Raw genomic sequence first — 20,687 nt, forward strand, 5'->3', positions numbered from 1 at the left:
CTCGGTTTCATGCTGGAGAAACCAAAGCTTTTAGGGTTTTTAAAATTTATTTATTTTTGTCGACATTGTCGAGGCTCATATGAGAGCTAACACACAGCGCACAACAAGGGGGGCAGGAGACAAGAGGGGTGGGAGGGGGAAGGACAAAACAGTGGGGAACAGAGACATTAGGATATCTGATCATTGGTATCTCCGACGATGAAGCTAAGTCTTTGGATATCTCACTCTCTCACCTCAGGCAGGTCGGTGGTCTTTCTGTCTTCTACCGTCTCCTCTCTGGCCTTGCCCCCCCTCCCTTTTACTCTGTCTGTGCTCTGTCTCCCCCCCCCCTGATACAAATCACGATACATAAACTGATAGGAGGAGACTGGGACCATAATCTGTGCAAAGCGTTGGTGCTGCTTTAAGCAGTCTCCTTGGCTATTGGGCACAATCCTAGACGGATCGCCACTTCGACACAGGATACCAGCAAGCTAGCACTAATTTTGACGACCTCGGAAGGATGACAGGCCGAGTTAACCCCACCTGGTATTAATTCAACAGCTGAGCAGGATTTGAACTCAGGACCCTAGGATCCAATGCCTGCCAACCTAATCATTAAGCCAACACCAGGCATACATAAACTGACACATAGCACGATATCTGCACGAGTGCTAAACTGATATATAACACGATATCTCAAAAAGTTGGGGACAGATTCAGACGAAACTTGGTGGACAGGTTGGGCGTGTGGCAAGAACAAATTGATTAGATTTTGGTGAAGATCCGAATCCGCATCTGGATACGAGAGTTATTTAATTTTTAATGTGATTCTTCACCATTGAGAGATGGGGCCAAAAAATCCATGTAGTGCTTACTGTCTAGCATGATGTTTCAAAAATGTATTGGGCCCGATATGTTCTCATGGATCAGGCATTAGATGGCGGAGGTACGCGCTCCACCGAGTGCCCTTCTCATTTGGAAGTTGTGGACACATTCTATATTTGGTTTCCTTATGTTTTTTCAAACTTCAGACCTTCCTGAAGAATATTCCGGAGGGCAACCTTCTGAGATCATTGCACCTCACTGTGAAAATTGTGTTTACATTTTAACCGCGGGGTTTCCGAGAGCCGATTCAGCGACATATGCAATTTCCCCTATATATTCAACAAAATAATGCTACCATTCAAAATTTGGTATCAAAATGACCAGAATGATGAAGCACATTGCATAATAGAAACAAAAGGTAGATATATGTTATTTTATTCGATTGAGGGATAATAATGAAAATATTTTTGAGAAAAATGTTTGGGTTTTTTTGTTTAAAAAAATGTAATAAATTGGTAACACTGTCGAGGCTCATATGAGGGCTAAGATTTTTTTTAGCCATTAGCGTCATGTAGGGTTTAGCCATTAGCATCAAAGCAAGAACTTGGATGTCACAGCAAGAACCAAGTGGTTGTCCAGAAAACTGGTGTCTTCTGAAGTTTCATCACAGTTCAAAGAAATAATGAACATTCTAATGAGCAAGAGTGCACATCCACACCATGAGGAATGAAAACCCAAAGCTGTTGACATAACTGAGTGCATCACACAGAACATGATGAACCCTTTTCAAGTCAACTCGAATGACATGCCTCATATAGCAACAGAATAGGGAGCAACTTAAGTCGTTCTTCTTTCGTGTGCTCCAATCGTCAGTCATTCAAGATGTAAATCCGGCAGATCTCAACCATTCTTGAGACTGATGATCAAGCTGTGCAAGAGCGTTACAACCTCAGGATTGAGCTGGACATCCACTTTTCTTGTGTGCACGCTTCTACCCCAAGCAGCAACACAGTACTCTGCTGGAACATGTACCAATGTCAGTGTGGTTGAGCATAGGGTTATGAAATCTGCTCCCCAGTCATGGCCTGCTCGTTTCCTTAGCAGGTTGGCGCTTGCTGCCATTTTTCCAGTCACATCCTCAGCATGGTTGTGGAAAGTAAGGGCCCTGTCCAATTTAATACCAATGTAGGTCGGCATGTTGGTAAAAAAAAAAAAAAAATAGAGTACCATTCAATCGAACTTGTAGTTATCTATTGGTGTCCTTATTGCTCAGGTGAAAAGCTGAGCAGGTAGTCTTCTGCACATTGAGACAGAGTCGCCATTGATGGTAAGAGCTGTGCATTGTGAAATACCATACTACAAGACCTGCTGTACATCTTGAAAAACTGTCCAAATTGAAACTGAAGTCATTAAGAATGGCCTAACAAAAGTTCAGCAAATTGGGAAGAACAAGGTAGGCACATGTTTGAAGACAAACTTAAAGAGAGTGAAAAAAAGTAAAGCTTCACACATTTTAATGAATGCATTCAAAACAAAAGCAGAAGGAGCAGTTGATCAATGAGGTGATCATTCCAAAGCTGTAGGAATGTATATAAACCTGGAGAAGACAACAGGCGAATATGAATGCTCGGAAGTTCTGCCGTCACTATTTGAGTCAGATGGGCTTATGCATCACGGAAACAAATCAACATTGCTTGCAACCTTGTTGAAAGAATCTCGTATGGAAGTAATGGATACTTTGCCAGAATCTGACGAGAGTACTGTCTTAATTGTGAATGCAGTATGCTTCATCCAACAACATGAGTTTCTTGAAGGCAAAACATTAAATCAGTACCAAGCCAGACTTCCTTCTGCGCAAGCTCATGTGTACACTGCCAGCTAACTGCATCAGTGTCCATTTCCCCGGGGATAGGTATGACCACGTGGAATCTACAAAAGGATTAGAGCGACAATGACGGAATGCCCACAAACCTCAAAAAGGGTATGAGATCAGTGGGACAATCGAGACGTCGCCCTTCAAGGAGTTAATGACATCCAAAAACAACAAGAAAAAGCTCCAACATTTCGTGTGTTGTACTTGGGAGAAGGCAGAGAGCCAGAAAGTCATCATGACGGAATTGCACCTCTCTGGTGAATTTGTGGATGAGAAGAAGAGCATGTGTCACATCAGCTGGCATTATAGATGTTCTCGGTCGAGCATAAAGCCAGGAAGAATGTGATACACGGAATGTGCTACAGGCCATATTCAGCGCACAGCAATTAGGCGCTGAACATGTTGTGGTCTGTGGCAATGACACTGACATTGTGGTAATACCGGTATACTCTTCAACGACACAGCTCAATGATATCGAGTTGTAGATAAAAAAAAACAAAAAGTCTTTTGATCAGTGGGTGCCTGTTCATGAACTGGCAAAGCTTCTGCGCTTGAGCAACTGCAACCTCAAGCCTTTCCTTTGTGCCTTCTCTGGAAAAGATGACACAAACTCCGTCGATGGCATTGGCAAGACAAAGCTTCTGAAGTTTCGTCACCAAATAGATTGTGAAATTCTTGCAAGATATGGAGAAAGCGACAACTCAGACGTGACAGATTAATCTTAAGAGCAGCTAGGAAGCTGTTGCTGGCGTTATATGGTGGAAAAACATTCTCTTCGTTAGCACTTCGTGCCCATCTGTTCACCTCTGGTGGAAACTCGAAGGCTTTTATACGGTTGGATGCAAACATCCCTACAGAGGATGCATTCAAGGCAACATCTGTTGAGATGTCTCTTTGCTATGCTGGTTTCAAAAATTGCACACATCGCCATTCCTATCTTGCCTCCAGCCACGTCATTCAGTTGGAAAATTGATCAACCTACTACATTCCGGCATCACGCCCAAAATAAGGGGGTAAGGTTGAATTGTTATTAAAAAAAATTGTAAATACTGGACCTCATTGGAAACCTGTATATGTGGTGTGATTAGAAGGTTGAATGAGGATGATTTTGATGTTTGGAACAATGATATTAATTGAGTATTGATGTAGATCAGGTCATTTTTACATGATGCTAATGGCTAAAACCAGAGATTTTCTCAAAATTATTATTGCCTGTCATTCGAGTAAAATAACATATATCTACATCTTGTTTCCTTTATGCAATATGCCTCATCGTTCTGGTCATCCTGATACTAAACTTTGATTGGTCGCATTCTTTTTGTTGAATTTATGGGGAAATTGCATATGTCGCTGAATTGGATCTCGGAAACCTCAGACGGTACACATGTAAACGCAATTTTCACAGTGAGGTACACTGATCTCACAAGGTTGTCCTCTGCAATATTGTGCAGGAAGGTTTGAAGTTTGAAAAAGCATTGGGCAACCAAATATAATACGAGGTGTCAACCAAAACCCCGGTGCTCCCCGACTATTCCTCTTTTTCCCCACCTCTGGAACAAACTCCCACACTCTCTTCAATACCACTTCTCCAACCAAGTCTTCAAAACAGCTGTTCACCACTTTCTCATATCTTCCCCCATTCAAAACCTTGATCTTTTCTACCCCCGTTAATCCACCCCAAACCCACCTCCTTCAAATTCCCTGTTTTCCTTCCTGAAATCCCTGTCGTACCATCTTGTTTACCCTGTGTACCCTGCCCCATCCCTTTCCCTTCCACAGATCTCCTATTGTCTCTGTTCCCCACTATTTTTTGCTTCCCATCCCTGCCCCTCTTGCCTCCTGCCTTGTTAATACGTTCTGTGTGTTAGCTCTTACACGAGCCTCGACATGGTATACAAAAAAAAATGCATGCTTTACAAATACAATCAATTGAAAACAATATTTACACCAACCAACGTTTAATTCCAGATAGATAAACTGCAACAGCAACATGGGAATTTTCATGTCGCGTTTGCTAAAAACATACGTCTTTGAGCAATGTTTTAAAATTTTGTAGGCTGACTGCTTGATGGATGTGTAGAGGGAGTGAATTCCAGAGAATTGGTGCGGGGACTTTAAACGCTCGGTCACCATCGCAATGACTTGAGACTTTTGGGACACTGCGGAGGGATTGGGCTGAAGATCTCAAGGTGTGTGCTGGTACACAAGGGGTGATCATGTCCATTATGTAGGCTGGGTTCATATTGTTTTGTACTTTATAGGTGAGATAGAAGGATCTTATAAACGACTCTGTTTTCAATGGAGAGCCAGTGGAGATATTGTTTTAGATTTTGTGAGATATGTTGCCTTCGTGGAACTTTCTCAGTAATTCGAGCAGTCGTGTTTTGTACACGTTGTAGCTGATGGACATCGGATTGTGGCAGACCGTAAAGCAGGTTGTTACAGGCATCTAATCGGCTGGCAGCAAATGAGTGTACCAAAACAACTGTAGTTTGCTTTGTAAGATAGTTCCGAATCTGTCAAAAGCATTGATGCCACGGTGGAGCGGCAAACATTCTTAATTTGTTATTTCATGGTTAGGTGATGATCCATGACTGCACCAAAGTTTCTTGCATAGACAATGGGAGACGGGTCAACATCGCCAACCGCCAGCTGAGGAAGTTCACGCCCTTTATCTCATTTCATGCCTCAATTCTGTCGTCACCTACCACGGTTGACCTTTGTGGAAAAATATTGTTTTGCTTTTATGGTTTCCAACTCAAGTTTGTGGCCAGGGTGAAAAACGAATCATTAATCAACGTGATGTGCAATTGTTGTCGACATAGTAGAAGAGCTGTCACGTTTAACGGATCAGTGCACATGTCTTCTTCGAAATAAGGTGTTCATTGGTTGGTGAGAATCTTTTGCGAATTAATCTCGCCCCGAAGGGGATGTGAGACCGTTGGTGTGTGTGTGTGTGTGTGTGTGTGTGTGTGTGTGTGTGTGTGTGTGTGTGTGTGTGTGTGTGTGTGTGTGTGTGTGTGTGTGTGTGTGTGTGTGTGTGTGTGTGTGTGTGTGTGTGTGTGTGTGTGCGCGTGCGTGCGTCCGTCCTTGCGTGTGTGCATCCGTGCATCCGTCCACGTCCATATGTTTTCGCTTCAAAAATTGTTTTCTCTACAAACACTTGTCCGGTCGGTGCAAAACTTTAAACATAGGAGAGACTCACCGTGGAGAATATTTTTATTATAACTCTGTCGTCATAGGTCCCAGGGTATTTTTAGCAGCGTCTCACGTAGCGAATGTTGCTCGCTCGAAGAGAGCTCAGCGTTGTTCTTCTTCTTCTTGTTCTTGTTGTTGTTGTTCTTCTTCTATCTTGTTCTTCTTCTTCTATCTTGTTCTTCTTCTTCTATCTTGTTCTTCTTCTTGTGAAGACAAAACCTTCATATTAGGACTCGGCTCCTTTATATACAAGATCCGGATCTCCTTAAATACTGAGCACTTGTACACATCCTCACATAGACGGTGCCTTTTGAGAGCGTCTATCATGAACTTTTAAATATATTCGGACATTTGCTTTAAAGTTTCGAAAAGTTCACGTTACTATTTAAAGATTATTCCATTTTTCGTATTGTAATTTCGGAAATACATTATTTATTTCCTAAATACACCATATTTCGTAAATACATAAATACATTGACGGGTCTCGCTATTGGCTTAATCAAGGCACGTGACGAAATATCGGAAGTTGTTGTTGTTGTTGTTTTTTTGTTTTTTTAGCCAACAAAACCTTTAGGACGATGCTCTTGGACACATTTGTCCTTGTTGCTATAATAGATTAAAGGAAGAAATTTAAACATATAATTTTATCCAAAACCACTCAACGAAAAAAAAATTGAAACTGAGCAGATGTCTTCAACTTCCCATGGGGTATATAGGGTGATAATGATGACGTCATCGGTGAAGTGGTATTCCAGCCATAACTGGTTGAATTGAAATATTTATCCGTTAAAGCTGAAACTTCTTATATCTGATCTATGACCGTTTGTGAGTGAAGAATTAAAGTTATGACGTTCATAACCCATGCAAAGAAACTATGTGACATAATAGGGAGCATGAATGATATGGGTAAATGGGCCATAATAGTCGCATGTTCAGTTGCCGATGGTATTTTTGTTCAGAATGAGACTATGCGCTTTGCAAATGCCACTTTACGATGCCATTCTATTTCTGATTTATTTTCGTTCTTAAGGAGCTGATTCTTGTTACATGTATGATCAGCTTTTATTTGTGACAACTTTCGTGTTTGTACTCATTAATCTAACTAGTGCGTGCCAGTAAGTGCAGCTTCGTTCCTTCGCTCTCGTAAACGACGACTGGATTGGGGCATTGTTTCAATTAGATCGCACCAACCGTATCATAAATGGCCATAACTTGGGAAACACCTGGGAAACATACTCAGGTCCCCAGCGTCAATTGTGACGTCATATCAAACGAAGAAGAAGAAGAATTGTAACGCCCCTCTCTCTCGCCCCCCTCTCTCGCCCCCCCTCTCGCCCCCTCTCTCTCCCCCTCTCTTGCTCCTCCTCTCTCCCCCTAGTCTCACCCCTCCTCTCTCCCCCTCCTCTCTCCCCCTCCTCTCTCTCACCCCCACTCTCACCCCCTCTCTCGTCCCATCCTCTCTCCCCCTCTCTTGAATTGTGATGCCCCCTCTCTCTCACCTCCCCTCTCTCCCTCCCTCTCTCACCCCCTCTCTTGCCCCCTCTCTCCCCCCTATCTTCCCCCCTCTCCCCCCTCCTCTCTCGCCCCTCTCTCTGTAAATGTATTCACAAATGTCTACCAAGCACAACAATTAATTCAAACCCTTGGGAAAATTCAAACCTTGGGATTAATTAATAATTTGAACAATTAATTCAAACCTTGGGAAAAAACAGCTTTCAAACCTTGGGAAACACTTGGGAAACAGCTGAAATGGATGAAGAACGATATCAAACCTTAAAAAGGCACATACTCAGGTCCCCAGCATCGATTGTGATGTCATAACAATGAAGAAGAAGAAGAATTGTGACGTGAATCGTGCAAAAAAAAACCCCATGGATTGTGACGTCATTCATGATGTCATAGCACCGTGTCTTGTCATTTGTTGACAGATAAATGGCTGTAACTTGGGAACCGCTCTTCCGATTAATATCAAACCTTGAAAAGGCACATCCGAGGGTCCCCAGCAATATTCCTGGCAAGTTTCAATCAGATCGGACTGGCGGTCGTCGAGAAACAGCAGTCACAGACAGACAGACAGACAGACACACACAGAGATTGCTGGAATTATAGATAGATTATCTAATTAAATGTGTAATTAGCACGAATTAATGTCATTCTTATGCTAATTAGTCTGATTTGTAATCATTCTAGAGTGACAAATTCAGAGTGCATGTATCAAGTATATCTCATGCATGTAGATTTCAAATTTTGTCTCCTGACTCCGAATAAAGTGGAAGTGGTCATGCACGTTTGGCCAATGCCAATTACTTTAATAAGATTCTTAAGACCCTTAGTCTGGAGGTTATGTTTTCACCCCTTTCTCTCTGTTTGTTTATATGTTTGCCTGGCTGTGTGCAGGATATCTCAAAAAGTTGCGGACGGATCCGGATGAAATTTGGTGGGCATGTTGGGTGTGTGGCAATGACGAACTGATTATATTTTGGTGAAGATCCGGATCCGGATCCGACTATGAGAATTTTTAAGTGATTCTTCAGTATTGAGAGATAGGGCCAAAAATGATATATAGCACGATATCTCAGAGTTGTGGACGGATTCGGATGAAACTTGGTGGACACATTTTGCGTGTGACAAGGAAGAATTGATTCGATTTTGGTGAAGATTTGGATCCGAGAAGTTTTTTTTAAGTGATTCTTCACCATTGAGAGATCGGGCTAAACTAATATATAGTACAATATCTCAAAAAGTTGTGGACGGATTCGGATGAAACTTGGGAGCCCGGTTAGGTGTTTGACCACGACGAATTGATTCTATTTTGGTGAAGACCTGATTGCAGATCTGGATATGAGAATTATTTAATTTTTTAAGTGATTCTTCACCATTGAGAGATAGGCCCAAAAATGATACATATGGCATAATATTTCAAAAATGTATTGGGCCAGATATGTTCTCATAGTTCAGCCATTGCATGGCGGAGGTATGCGCTCTACCGAGTGCCCTTCTAGTTTATTTTTCTTTTTAAAGCAGCTGACTCTTGTTACATGTATGGTCAGCTTTTGTTTCTGACAATATCCGTGTTTGTACTCATTAGTCTAATTTTATGGTGTAATCAGCACGAATTAATGTCATTCTTATTCTAATTCGTCTGATCTCTATTCATTCCTAAGTCGTGTTTCCATTCCTAGTAGGATGGGAGAAATCTGATAATACGAACTTGGTACCTGGACTCGAAAATCTAAAAAAATGTGTAATATGACGCCACTTCATTTTGGTGCCAACGACACCAGTCTGATCTGGCGAAACTTAAGAATGAGCTTTTCGAGCTTTGGACTGATGGTAAAATGCAACCCCACACCATTGAGTTCTTTGTTCCCGATTGTCTAATTAAACTGAGCCTAGCTCCTGTCTATAAGGCTTCATCAGATTTTTTTTTCTTCTGGGGATCATGCTGAGGATCATTCTCGTCCTTGAAAATGCTTTTGTTAATATTAAATGTACAAGTCAGTCGAAAAAATATCTTTCTGAATTTCGATGCCATTTCTAAACTTGTCTTTTAAATGTGTGCAAATGCAGTAAAAAGCAAATGCAGTAAATGGGATCATGGATTTGTAAAGAAAATGCAGTTTACATGTGCATTGGTTGAACAATAATGTAACCAATTATAGGTAGATGGTCAGAATACATTACAGAATGAAACAACAGCTGCACTTGGTGGAGTATATACCTCCGCCAAGCTGAACAGTTTACGTTTTGGATTCCACTGATAGGCCGGATCTGGATTCGGACCTGAACCAAAATCTAATTGGCTTGTTCTTGTCACCTAACCAACTCATCCAACAAGTTTTGGCATAACTCATCCCTAACTTTTTGAAATATGGTGGTATATATCAATTTTTGGTGCTATATATATATATATATATATATATATATATATATATATATATATATATATATATATATATATATATATATATATATATATATATATACCAAGTCGAAAACACCAGGGGTTGACTCAGCCTGCCATCCTTCCGAGGTCGGCGAAATGAGCACCAGTTGTACTGGGCCCGGTGTATGCCCCGGTGAGAATAGGTGTACCATATCCCTGTGTGTCGTCAGAGGCGACCAGGGTTGCGTCAGGAAGGGCATCCGGCGTAAAAACCTATGCCAAATCATTATGCGGACAACAAGACGGTTGATCCGCTGTGGCGACCCCTAACGGGAGCTAGCCGGAATAAGAAGAAGAAGAAGAAGAAGAAGAAGAAGAAGAAGAAGAAGAAGAAGAAGAAGAAGAAGAAGAAGAAGAAGAAGAAGAAGAAGAAGAAGAATTGGATCACATGCAAACAGCAGGATTACATTCGTTGTAAATGTAAATGTACATTCGTTACATCAGCTACAATCACTCCTTATCTTCCTCCTGCTCCCATACCCAGACCTTCCCCATTAGATGGTGAAAAGACTCACCCGCTGTTTGGTCATGGTGTGTGCAAATGGCCTGGCTGTGATGCACTCAATGAGGACTTTGGTCAATTCCTGAAGTGAGTTTGGAAATCAAAGATATCTTGATATGTTGTGTATGAGTTTGGAAAGCAAAGCCGAATGCAAAACACAAACTTATCAGTCATTCATCATTTAAACAAGTGTCACTTTTCATTAAACTTACAACTTCATGTATAAATTCCACTTGCATGAATTACCTAAGGAATGGGTTTCAAATTAAAGATTGTTGCAATTTGAATGTATTATACCCATGTTGTTGTTGTTGTTGTTGTTGTTGTTGTAATTGCAGCTTTGACCATTTTCTTCTGTTTCAGGCACCTGAACTCTGAGCATGCATTGGATGACCGTAGTACAGCACAGTGTCGTGTGCAGCTGCAAGTGGTACAGCAGCTAGAAACTCAGGTAATAAATGTTGAAGTGTGCATTAATATTGTGATGCGAGTATAAATATTATCGGGTGCACCAGATATCGGGCAGTTGAGAAAAAAAAATACAAGTCGCTTTTCAACCTTTAAATTTGTTAATTCAGCATGAAAAATATCGTGTTGAACCACGTGCCTCAAAATATTGAGGAAAGCTCGGAAATCATCGTTTCACTTACTCAATGGAATCATGTTTACCATATCCTAAGTTGCATCAAAAATAGAATAGAAAAAAAAGATAACATGAGGTACAAGTCTGCATCAGAGAAATGGGCAACCTTCAAGGAGCAAATCTATAATATAAAAGGAGCTCGGTCTCAGCGTGCCTGCGTCCGTCCGTGCCTGTGTGCGTGCATCCGTCCGTCAACAATTGTCCTGTAGGGGATACCACTAATCAAGCAATAACGGTACCCCCCTACACAATCGACGGACAGTGCAACATGCTTGAAATGCATGCAGCATATAATTTGCTGCACATACACACGCATGAAGAGAATTTGTTTTCTGGCATGGCCCATGCTGCCTAATACATACCCCCAGACAGTTTGATTAAAAAGAAGGAAGAGAGGAGGAGGGGGAGGGGGGAGAATTTTTTATTTTCTTTTGATCTTCTTCTTAGTGTGTTGTATATCATTCGGAATTCAGCATCTAAAAAGGCTGCGATGACTATGCCATGAGCACTCTCCCCCTCCTCGCTCCCTGAGTGTATTGCTCGGCCGGTAATTATAATTTAATTTTTGCCCATGAACAACAACCTTTTTGGGTGTTTTTTTGCAATTATGCAAAGATTGGTATTCCCGTCAGCGAAGTGACGGCTCTTACATTCTGGTGTATAAGGTGAGGAGTAGGTACATTCCAATGAGGTTTAAAGGTGGTTGAGCAAGGAAATTAAGTATAAGCTGAAGGCATTCATTCAGTCCAAAATAACAGGACTAAAATCTGACTCACATCAGTAATAGATACAGAGAGTAAGCAGACAGCTGAGTGCCAGGCAGCTTTAGGTAAAGCAAACAATTATGGTTGTATTTGTAGGGGGATAAATTATAAATCAAAAGAGATAGTGTTAACACTATAAAGGAATTAAGTGAGGCCCCCATCTAGAATATTGTGTACAGTTTTGGTCACCACATCTGAGGAAGGACATACGGGAGCAGCATTGGAGAGGTTTCAGAGTCGGGCTACTAGATTATTTCTGGGCCTCGGTAGATTAAGCTATGGGAAGCAGCAAATGGAGACAGGGCTTTATGAATTAGAAAGGAGGCGGTTATGAGGGGATTTGATTGAGATATTTAGGATAACTCGTACACCCACTCCCTACAGGACTGGCAGGAAGGGTCATATTGTTATCCTCTCTGGGGTATATAGATTACAATAGATCGAGGCTCATGTCCGTTAGTCTGTAGGAGATGCAATAAGCATATGGTGCCTCAAGAATGTCGGGTTTCCTCCCTTTCAGTTTTGTATTAAACAGCGATAGCGACTGTTTAAAGAGCGAATCATGCGCGTTTGTGGTTTATCATATTTTTTACCTCTGGTGAGGGTGCCCCGTGAAACACCACAACAAACTATTTATACACTTTTACATGGTGTTTTCCAAGGAGGAAAAAGCCCTTGGGAGAGGGCAAATGAAGTCGCTACAACCTCCGTTGTGTGATCCTTAGTCCTCCTGTCAAGTTGGGTTGAGATTGGATAAGTAACGATCAAATGCATCGCGGTCAAAAAGACAGACGGACACCAAATTGCGTATTTTTGTATGATGAAGGGGATAGACAAAATATGTAATTGCAGAATTTTTCAGCAGAATAGACCGGAATAGGACGAGGGCCTGAAAGTAAAGGCATTTGCTTTTGCTTCAGTCTACAATGATGCTGACATCGAAAAATTGCAAAGAGATGTGAATGCCCTGGTTGAATGATTACAGTGATGTCAACTCCCTTTCAACCAATCCAAATGTAAAGTCTTGCAATGTGGGCATAATAAACCAAATGCTGACTCTAATATCAACAAACATTATGACTTCACCATAAAAACAATGCAAGAAGAAAAAGACTTGGGTGTGACCTTTAACCTATCACTGTAATTCTGCCTGGATATAGGAAGGATGGCAGCAAAGGCTTGCTGTGACCTTTTAGACATCGAGACAGGAAAACCTGCATACGTCTCTACAAAACACGAGTGAGAGCTAAACTGCAGCACTGCTCAACAGTATGGATCCCCCTTCGAAAGAAAGATGAGGACGCTTGGAAACATTTCAAAGAAGGGCCACAAAAAAGTTCCGTGAAGTTGAAGACCCAAGTTATCCAGAGAGACTGAAAGCCTTGAACATCCCATCCCTCAAGTATAGGAGAAAACGAGCTGCCTTCAGAATTATAAGGCAATTCAATAACATTCCAGAGGAGCATTTTTTTCAGCAGATCGCCATGTGTACATAAGGATATCAACTCTTACTCTTCAAGAGTAACTGCAAAAGAGAGACCAGAAAGTTGGTGTCAAAGCCACCCAATGCTCGCCTGTTTATACATTTATCGTTTTTAAAAGACTCGTCTAATAATATTTTTTATAAAGCATTGCAGTGAAGTCTGATCCTAATAATTTTAAGGCAATATATGTATTTGTATATTGTAATCAGTAAACTAGTACACATTAAATGAATGGCAAGCGTCTAGTATAAACAGGCGAGCATTGGGTGGCTTTGACACCATCTTTGGTTGAAATTAAAAAAAAAAATTAAAATCATTTGTTAATTTCAACTTCACTACACCAATAGTATACCCCAAAGGAACCTCCATGCCAAATATCAGCATCCTAGTACACATATTAAATGAATGGCAAGCTTCTAAATAACTTGCACCAAAAACTTTAACATTTTCACGCTCACGCCGGGGGTATCGCTATAGCTCTCTGTTCTTCGAACAGGCGAGCTAAAAAAGGAAAAGCAACTTCAGCTAGAGAACAATCAGATTTTTGAACAGTCTCCCCAGGGAAGTGGTCAAGAGTATTATCATTAACCTGGAAACACAACTTAGTAAGAAAAAGAACATTTAAACCATGACTTATTTGTGTCGTTTTCTTTTTTACGCACACAGTAACGTGTGAATACAACCAAAGTGATACCTTTTTCTTAAACCTGGGTTTGGAGATCCTTTTGATATGCATTGATTGATTATTTTAAATCATCTACCTTCAGAAATGAATTCTGAACTGACTCTGACCGAATGACTTTTGTAAAACAGTTCATTGGATTGGAATGCCTTGTTGTGTAACGAGAGGGAAATTTTAAACAAAAATTTAGAAATGGAAAAGTGAATTGATGCAGTGACATCCTTTTCTTTTCATGATCTCTTTATTTTACAATGTTCTATTTCGACAGGGTAATCAAGAGATAGTTACCTTTGAGCTGTCTCGTGTGGGTTTGATTCCCGATCCGAATATAAACAGTCGGATTGGTGCTTCACAGACATTGCATCGCATACTGTGCCATGCTTTGGATAGACATTAAACTGGGTATTCTAGCAGTAAACACCCATATTCTTACAGTTGTTGGTTGACATGAAAGATCTCATCGTATCATTCGTGAAGAAGGGCTGGCAGAATGGCCATGAGGTATGCACACTCACCTCTAAGCTATGGAGCCTGGGTTTGAGTCCCGACCAAGCTATGAACTGTCATCCCAGTGTTTCACAGGCAGGGTGATTAGTCAATGTGTGTGCTGTCCCTCGAATGGATGTTAAACGGGTGTCCCGTCTGCCAGCATTCATTGGTGGACGTTAAAGATCCCACTGTGTCCTTCGTGAAGAGTAGGCGAGCTATCACCATCACCATGGCAAAATTCCAAATTCCTGCCCAAATAAGCTTCAGTCCAACATCAAGATTTACCAGCCAGTTGTTGAAAGATTTGGGCCAAAAACCCTCTCCAACCAATTTGGTGCTTTCAATCAGAAAATGTAGTAGTAGAGGTTTTAAACAAGACAAAGAAACAATTAAAAAAAAAAAACTGTACAAGGTAAAAAAATGGTTTACCTTGTACACTGGTCGATCAGACAGTTACTCATAAGCATAATTACCTCTGCCACCGAAGGTGAACATAGGTTATGTTTTCACTCCTGTCTGTCTGTCTGTCTGTGAACAGGATATCTCAAAAAGTTGTGGACGGATTTGGAAGAAATTTGGTGGACAGGTTGGGTGTGTGAGAAGAAAGAAACGATTCCATTGGGGTGAAGATCCGGATCTGGATACGAAAAAAAATTTAAATTTTTTAAAAAGTGATTCCTCACCATTGAGAGATGGGGCCAAAAACGAAGTGGAGCACAATGTCTCAAAAAAGTTGTGACGAGTTATGACAAAACAAGGTGGATGAGTTGGTTAGGTGACAAGAACAAGCCGATTTGATTTTGGTTCAGGTCTGGATCGAGATTCGGCCGATCAGTGGGATACAAATGTTAGCTGTTCAGCCCGGTGGAGTTACGCACTCTACCGAGTACTGTTCTAGTTGAAGGGAGCGAGGAAGGGTTGACTCGACGAGTTGGTACATTCAATTTAAATTGGATTATTTAGCATGAATGTAAAGTGCTACCAAGTTTTTTTTTTGTTGTTGTTGTTGTTGTTGTTGTTCTAACGACATGTTGGTGGTAGCCATTAATTTTGCTGCATCTTCCGAGCAATCATGTCGTTTGCACTGATTGCGATGGCAAATTGGGGCAGCAATAGTGGGAATTTTGCTCTTCGACTATCCAACATCAATGTTTTCAAACAACTTTACGACTTGTATCATCCAAAGACTTTTTCCTCAGGTTAACTGCCACTTTCAGGCTCTCCTATTTGCACTTTTCACTTAGTTTGTGCACAGTAACAGTGAGAGGCTTTATTCATCCCAAAAGATGTGGAAAATATCAGTGCCAGCCTCACAGTGGGAGTACATCTACAATACTGGATTGCAAATTTTGGGTGAAAACATTTGTTGTTCTGACACCCTGGAGGGACAAATGTTTATTGTTAAACCTGGGGCGTTGTCGTGGTGGGAAGTTCAGCTTAGGAGATTGTGTTGGTTTTCAATGGTCGTGTTGTCCCATCTTCTGTGAGGTCCACAACCCAAAGTTGTCCCATCTCATGTTGACTTTATCATGGCGCCTAAGCAAAGTTCACCTTGTTGGACCGACTAATCTTTGTTCCTGGCTTTAGAATGTACTGTCCTTTATTTCTGCATTGTTAACCTCCGCCATCGTCGAAGATGGACGGAGGTTACTGTTTTCACCTCTTTCTGTTTGTTTGTTTGTTTGTACGTTTGTGAACAGTATTACGGAAAAACTCCTTGACGGATTTCGACGAAACTTGGTGGGGGGGTTAGGTATGGTCCAAGGATCATGCCATTAAATTTTGGACTTGGTCCCCCCCCCCAAAAAATTGTTAGAGAAAAAAAAGTTTTTTTTAACCCCCCCCCCCAAAAATAGAGAAAATTTTTTTTTTTTGCATTTCTACATGTTTTAAGTGATTTCCCACCCCCCCAATTTTTTTAACCCCCCCAAAAAAAGAGAATTTTTTTTTTTTGCATTTCTACATGTTTCAAGTGATTTCCAACCCCCCCCTCCCAAAAAAAATTGTTACCCTCCACCAAAAAAATTGTTAGAGAATTTATTTTTTTGCATTTCTACATGTTTTAAGTGATTTCCAACCCCACCCCCCCAAAAAAAAAATTGTTACCCCCCCCCCCAAAAAATAGAGAATTTTTTTTTTTTTGCATTTCTACATGTTTTAAGTGATTTCCAACCCCCCCACCCCCCCAAAAAAAATGTTGGAGAAAAGAACTATAACTCTGTCAGCACTGTTGACATCATATTTAATGAATAAGATATAAGGTTCACTTGAGTGACCCAGCAGTATTGGCGGCGGAGGTTTTGCACTCTCCCGAGTGCTCCCCCTTTAGTTTCTTCCTGTAATTTCAATTTCATGTTTCTATTTTCTCCTGTACTATTTTTCTTTAATTATACTAGCAGGCAGGAGTAGCCGACGTTGCTCGGGGTGGGGGAATTGAGAATTGACAACGAAAAGAAAAGGAGGACCAAAACACATTTATTTCAAAACTTGTATTTTCCGAAAGACATAGCATAACACATACATACACAAACAGTAATACTATAAATGAAATAACTGCATCAAAAAGCCTCGTAAACAATGTTCCTGGTCTTGCCTTCTGATGCAAAGTCATGTAAATGTTTTTCATTCCGCCTATAGAAGATCATCCAACATAAAGCTGCCCACGATAAATGCAAGGAGTTGTCAAAACCTGTAAAGATGATCCTTTAGCCTTGTCAATGGGCATTGAAAAGCTGAGTTGGAGGGGGACGTGAAGTCTCTTGAATTCATAGGCTGTCGCTTGGGATGATAGGGATCTGAGGCAGAAAGACATCTTCACTTTTGAAATTGCTCTCGAAAGGAAACATCTCGAGAAAACAACGCAATTCTCACACAAGTCTCACAGTTTTGACCTCGGGAGGGAAATGCGAGGTGGAGAAAGTGAGAAACTCAAATTTGCCATTGGCGGGCAGGAACGAGTCACGTCGAGGCCACACCTACAAACCAACACAATAAATAAATATATAATTAATTAAAATTTTATTGTAGCAATATCGTCATAATTTAAATTGGACAAGGTCAAAAAAAATTTAAAATATGGCCAAAAAAAAATAAACAAGTAGCCGATGTTCAACAGTTTGTTCTATGTGTGAAGTTTGGTGGAAATTGGCCCAGTAGTTTGGGTGCGATTGGCGTTTCACAAACACAAACACACACACATTGAGAGGAGTGAGGAAGGGGTTGACCTGGTGAGTCAGTACATGCAATTGAAATTGGATTATTTAGCATGAATGTAAAGGGCTACCATTTTTTGTTGTTGTTGCTGTTCCTCAAACAACACGTTCGTGGAAGCCATTTATTTTGCTGTGTATTTATAGCAATAATGTCATTTGTACTGTGATGCCAATTGGGGAACACTTGATCTTTCTGTTTTTGGCAAAAGCCTTTTTTTTAATTTGATAAGATGCCATTTACACAGAAAATGGCTTTTATTTCAAAGACTAGCGGGGGTGCTCGGTGTTGCTGGGCAACGCCAGATCCCTCCTCGTGCCCCTTCCCCTCCCACCTCCCGCCCCTTCCCCTCTCTCCTCCCATTCCTTCCCCTCCCTCATCCCATCCCTCACCTTGCCTCCTCCCACCCCCTCCATGCGGACTCCCACCCCACGCTTTCCCCACTTCCCCTGCCTCCCCTGATGTGTGGAGGTTGGAAATGGGGCTTCGCACTGTCTGAGGACAAGTACAGTGCAAAAATGCCAAGTTATCTCCACAGGTGACTTGTAATACCTTCTGCCACCACCACTGGGAGGCGCTACACGAAACACATTTGACACAGACAATTTTTGTCGACCTTCTCTCCCGAACTCCCGCGACTTCAGATGAAACCAAATAGCCCATGTTCACTCCGAGGTCGAACTTGGTCCACGGGCCAAGTTTGGTGGCACTTGGCCCAGTAGTTTTGGCATGATTGGTGTTACACACAGACAGAAAATGACTTTTATTTTTAAGTTGTACTGTTTAATTGCTCTTTTTTTTTTGATGCTCTTTTTTGACTTTTTGTGATCAAGATTGTAATTATTCATGTAGACATGGAACAGAAATCCTCATGTGCTTTACACTCACTACTATCGTCATGTTGTCCTTTTTTTGCTTTTATCCTTGTTATATTTTATTAGCCTGCTGCGATATGAGCCTTGATTTTTGTAAATATATATATATGTAATTAAGAATGATAGAATTGCAAGTTTTAATTTCCTTTTATCCCACCGTCCCATTTCCCTGGCCTGACGAGATAGCTCAGACATAACATACTCACCTTTGAGCTGTCTATTCTGGTTTCGATTAAAAAAAAATTTTATTCCCATCTCATCTATGAACTGTCATCATGGTGGTTCGCAGACAGGGATTGCATCACTGGTCATGCCATTCTTGAGAGAGGACATTAAGCCAGCTGCCCCCATCTGCTTGCATTCACTGTCGGATGTTAAAGATCCGACGGTACCTTTTGAAAACAGTCCGCCATCATGTCCCTTTGCCTACAGACAAAATTTGAAATCCCCCTCCATTTGCAGCATAGCTATACCTCGAGAAATCATGCAAACATTCACCTAGGTGTTGTTGCAGATACACATGATTTGATTTCCCATCTTGAACCCCCTTCCCTCTCACCGTGTGTACAGCTGTTCAAGGAGAAAGAGCGGCTGGGTGCAATGATGAGGCATCTTATGGTGACTTCTTCGGAGACAAAACCTGCATCACAGCCGGTAATATTGCGCAGAGCACAGAATGAAAATCACACATTTCCAGCTGTTACTCATGTCCTCATTGAGTTGCGTCGCACAGGACTCACGCTGAGAATACCTCTTGTCCATAACATCTCGTAGGCAAGCACGTTCTAGTTTGTGTGCTCTTTCAATCTACTTTTGTGTCTGTTATAATTGTTTTAATTACTGAAGTATGAAAAGGAGATGATACTTACCTCTAGAAAACTTGAACTTAGAGCTGCCAATTGAGGAAATCTTCCTTCTTTATATGGAAAATATATTGGACAATCAGAAGGCATGCAGTCCATGAACATAGGGGTAATTTGAGCATTGAATATATGTTTCCTAGCTCAATGAAATCAGTAAATAATAATAATACATCGTGCACAAGCTGATCATGCATTTTTCTTTGCCTGACAGATAAACCTTGCTTCTGCCACAATCGTCTCGCGACCAACTTCAGATCGCCAATTCCCAAGCATTCCACTGACGCCACCAGGCCAAAGCACTCCACTGACACCGACCCTGACCCCTGGACTCACCTCTTCCATCTCCTACCCACTTGTACCACCATTGGCGTCTTCAATTGCATCATCGTTAGTGCCGGTGAATACAAGTGTGTCACCAGCTCTCTCAGTCATCACAGCATCAACGATATCTTCACCTGGCAACACACGAAGACGAGCAGAGAAAATGCACAACTCTCTTCCTATTGGTGAGTGGGGGAGAGAGGCAGTATTGCAAGAAACCACGACCATATTTTCCGGTGTATCAACCACGCTTTTTATCAGTGGGAAAAAGTTAAAAGTCGGGGATGCGGTTAATACACAGGTATAGAAAATAATCAGTCTTTCTATACGTATTCAAAAATCCATGACCTGCATTTATAATGGTAAATGTTCTTCAGATTGGCTGCTGAGATGTCAGTTTCTACATCGTTGCAATTTTTATTGTCCAGACCTCAGAAACAAATTCTAAATACACTGTCAGTCCTCGAGCACATATCCATTTAAACTCCGCAACAAGTTCATTTTACATGTCCGGGTAAAAGGACATGGAAGTCTTCCGCTCCCCCATCTTCTTCAAACCTTCCTCAATCTAAACAATTATGTCCTCATTCTTCACCATTCACATCATAGTCCTCATGTTAAGTCCTAATTTCTTACACGTCTGATACTGGTTCTTACAACAGTTGTAAAACACAATAATCTCAATCTTTTAACGGGTGTGTGATTGACGCTTCACAGGCGTGTCCATTTTGATCGTGAATAAAAACGTTGTTTTACGACCCTTTATGATGATGGGCCATAAAACACCCTTGTACGACCCTTGATGAACAATGTTTTTTTGGAGATTTTTTTGTATACCTTGTCGAGGCGAACACACAGCGCACAGCAAGGGGGGGTGAGGCATGAGACAAGAGGGGCAGGAGTGGGAAGGACAAAACAGTGGGGAACAGAGACATTAGGAGATCTGTGGAAGGGAGAGGGATGGGATGGGAAACATGGGGAATAGAAGATGGACATGACAGGGACTTTCAGGAAGGAAAGCAGGGAATTT

General features: G+C 41.3%; 1 protein-coding gene and 1 long non-coding RNA gene across 13 annotated transcripts in view; one reads left to right on the forward strand and one right to left on the reverse strand.

The window, feature by feature from the left end:
- The window catches only part of LOC147018531 (forkhead box protein P1-like), a 227,106-nt gene that overhangs the window by 170,775 nt on the left and 35,644 nt on the right, over positions 1 to 20,687 (forward strand). For 11 of the 12 annotated variants that reach the window (XM_085898257.1, XM_085898260.1, XM_085898255.1 and 8 more), the window contains 4 exons: positions 10,309 to 10,413; positions 10,690 to 10,777; positions 19,044 to 19,127; positions 19,548 to 19,842. In XM_085898257.1, coding sequence (XP_085754383.1) covers positions 10,309 to 10,413; positions 10,690 to 10,777; positions 19,044 to 19,127; positions 19,548 to 19,842 — 572 coding nt within the window. The remainder of the gene's footprint in view (positions 1 to 10,308; positions 10,414 to 10,689; positions 10,778 to 19,043; positions 19,128 to 19,547; positions 19,843 to 20,687) is intronic. The other variant, XM_085898261.1, reaches the window with a different exon arrangement.
- LOC147018532 (uncharacterized) lies at positions 16,853 to 19,169 on the reverse strand. The gene is made up of 3 exons (XR_015062441.1): positions 19,033 to 19,169; positions 17,280 to 17,363; positions 16,853 to 17,183 (listed from the first exon to the last, which is right to left on the reverse strand). It is a non-coding gene; the product is annotated as an uncharacterized LOC147018532 (long non-coding RNA).

Source organism: Eptatretus burgeri, chromosome 10 (genome assembly GCF_056783735.1).
Source record: "Eptatretus burgeri isolate ZD-2024b chromosome 10, Ebu_testis_v1, whole genome shotgun sequence".
Lineage (NCBI taxonomy): Eukaryota > Metazoa > Chordata > Myxini > Myxiniformes > Myxinidae > Eptatretus > Eptatretus burgeri.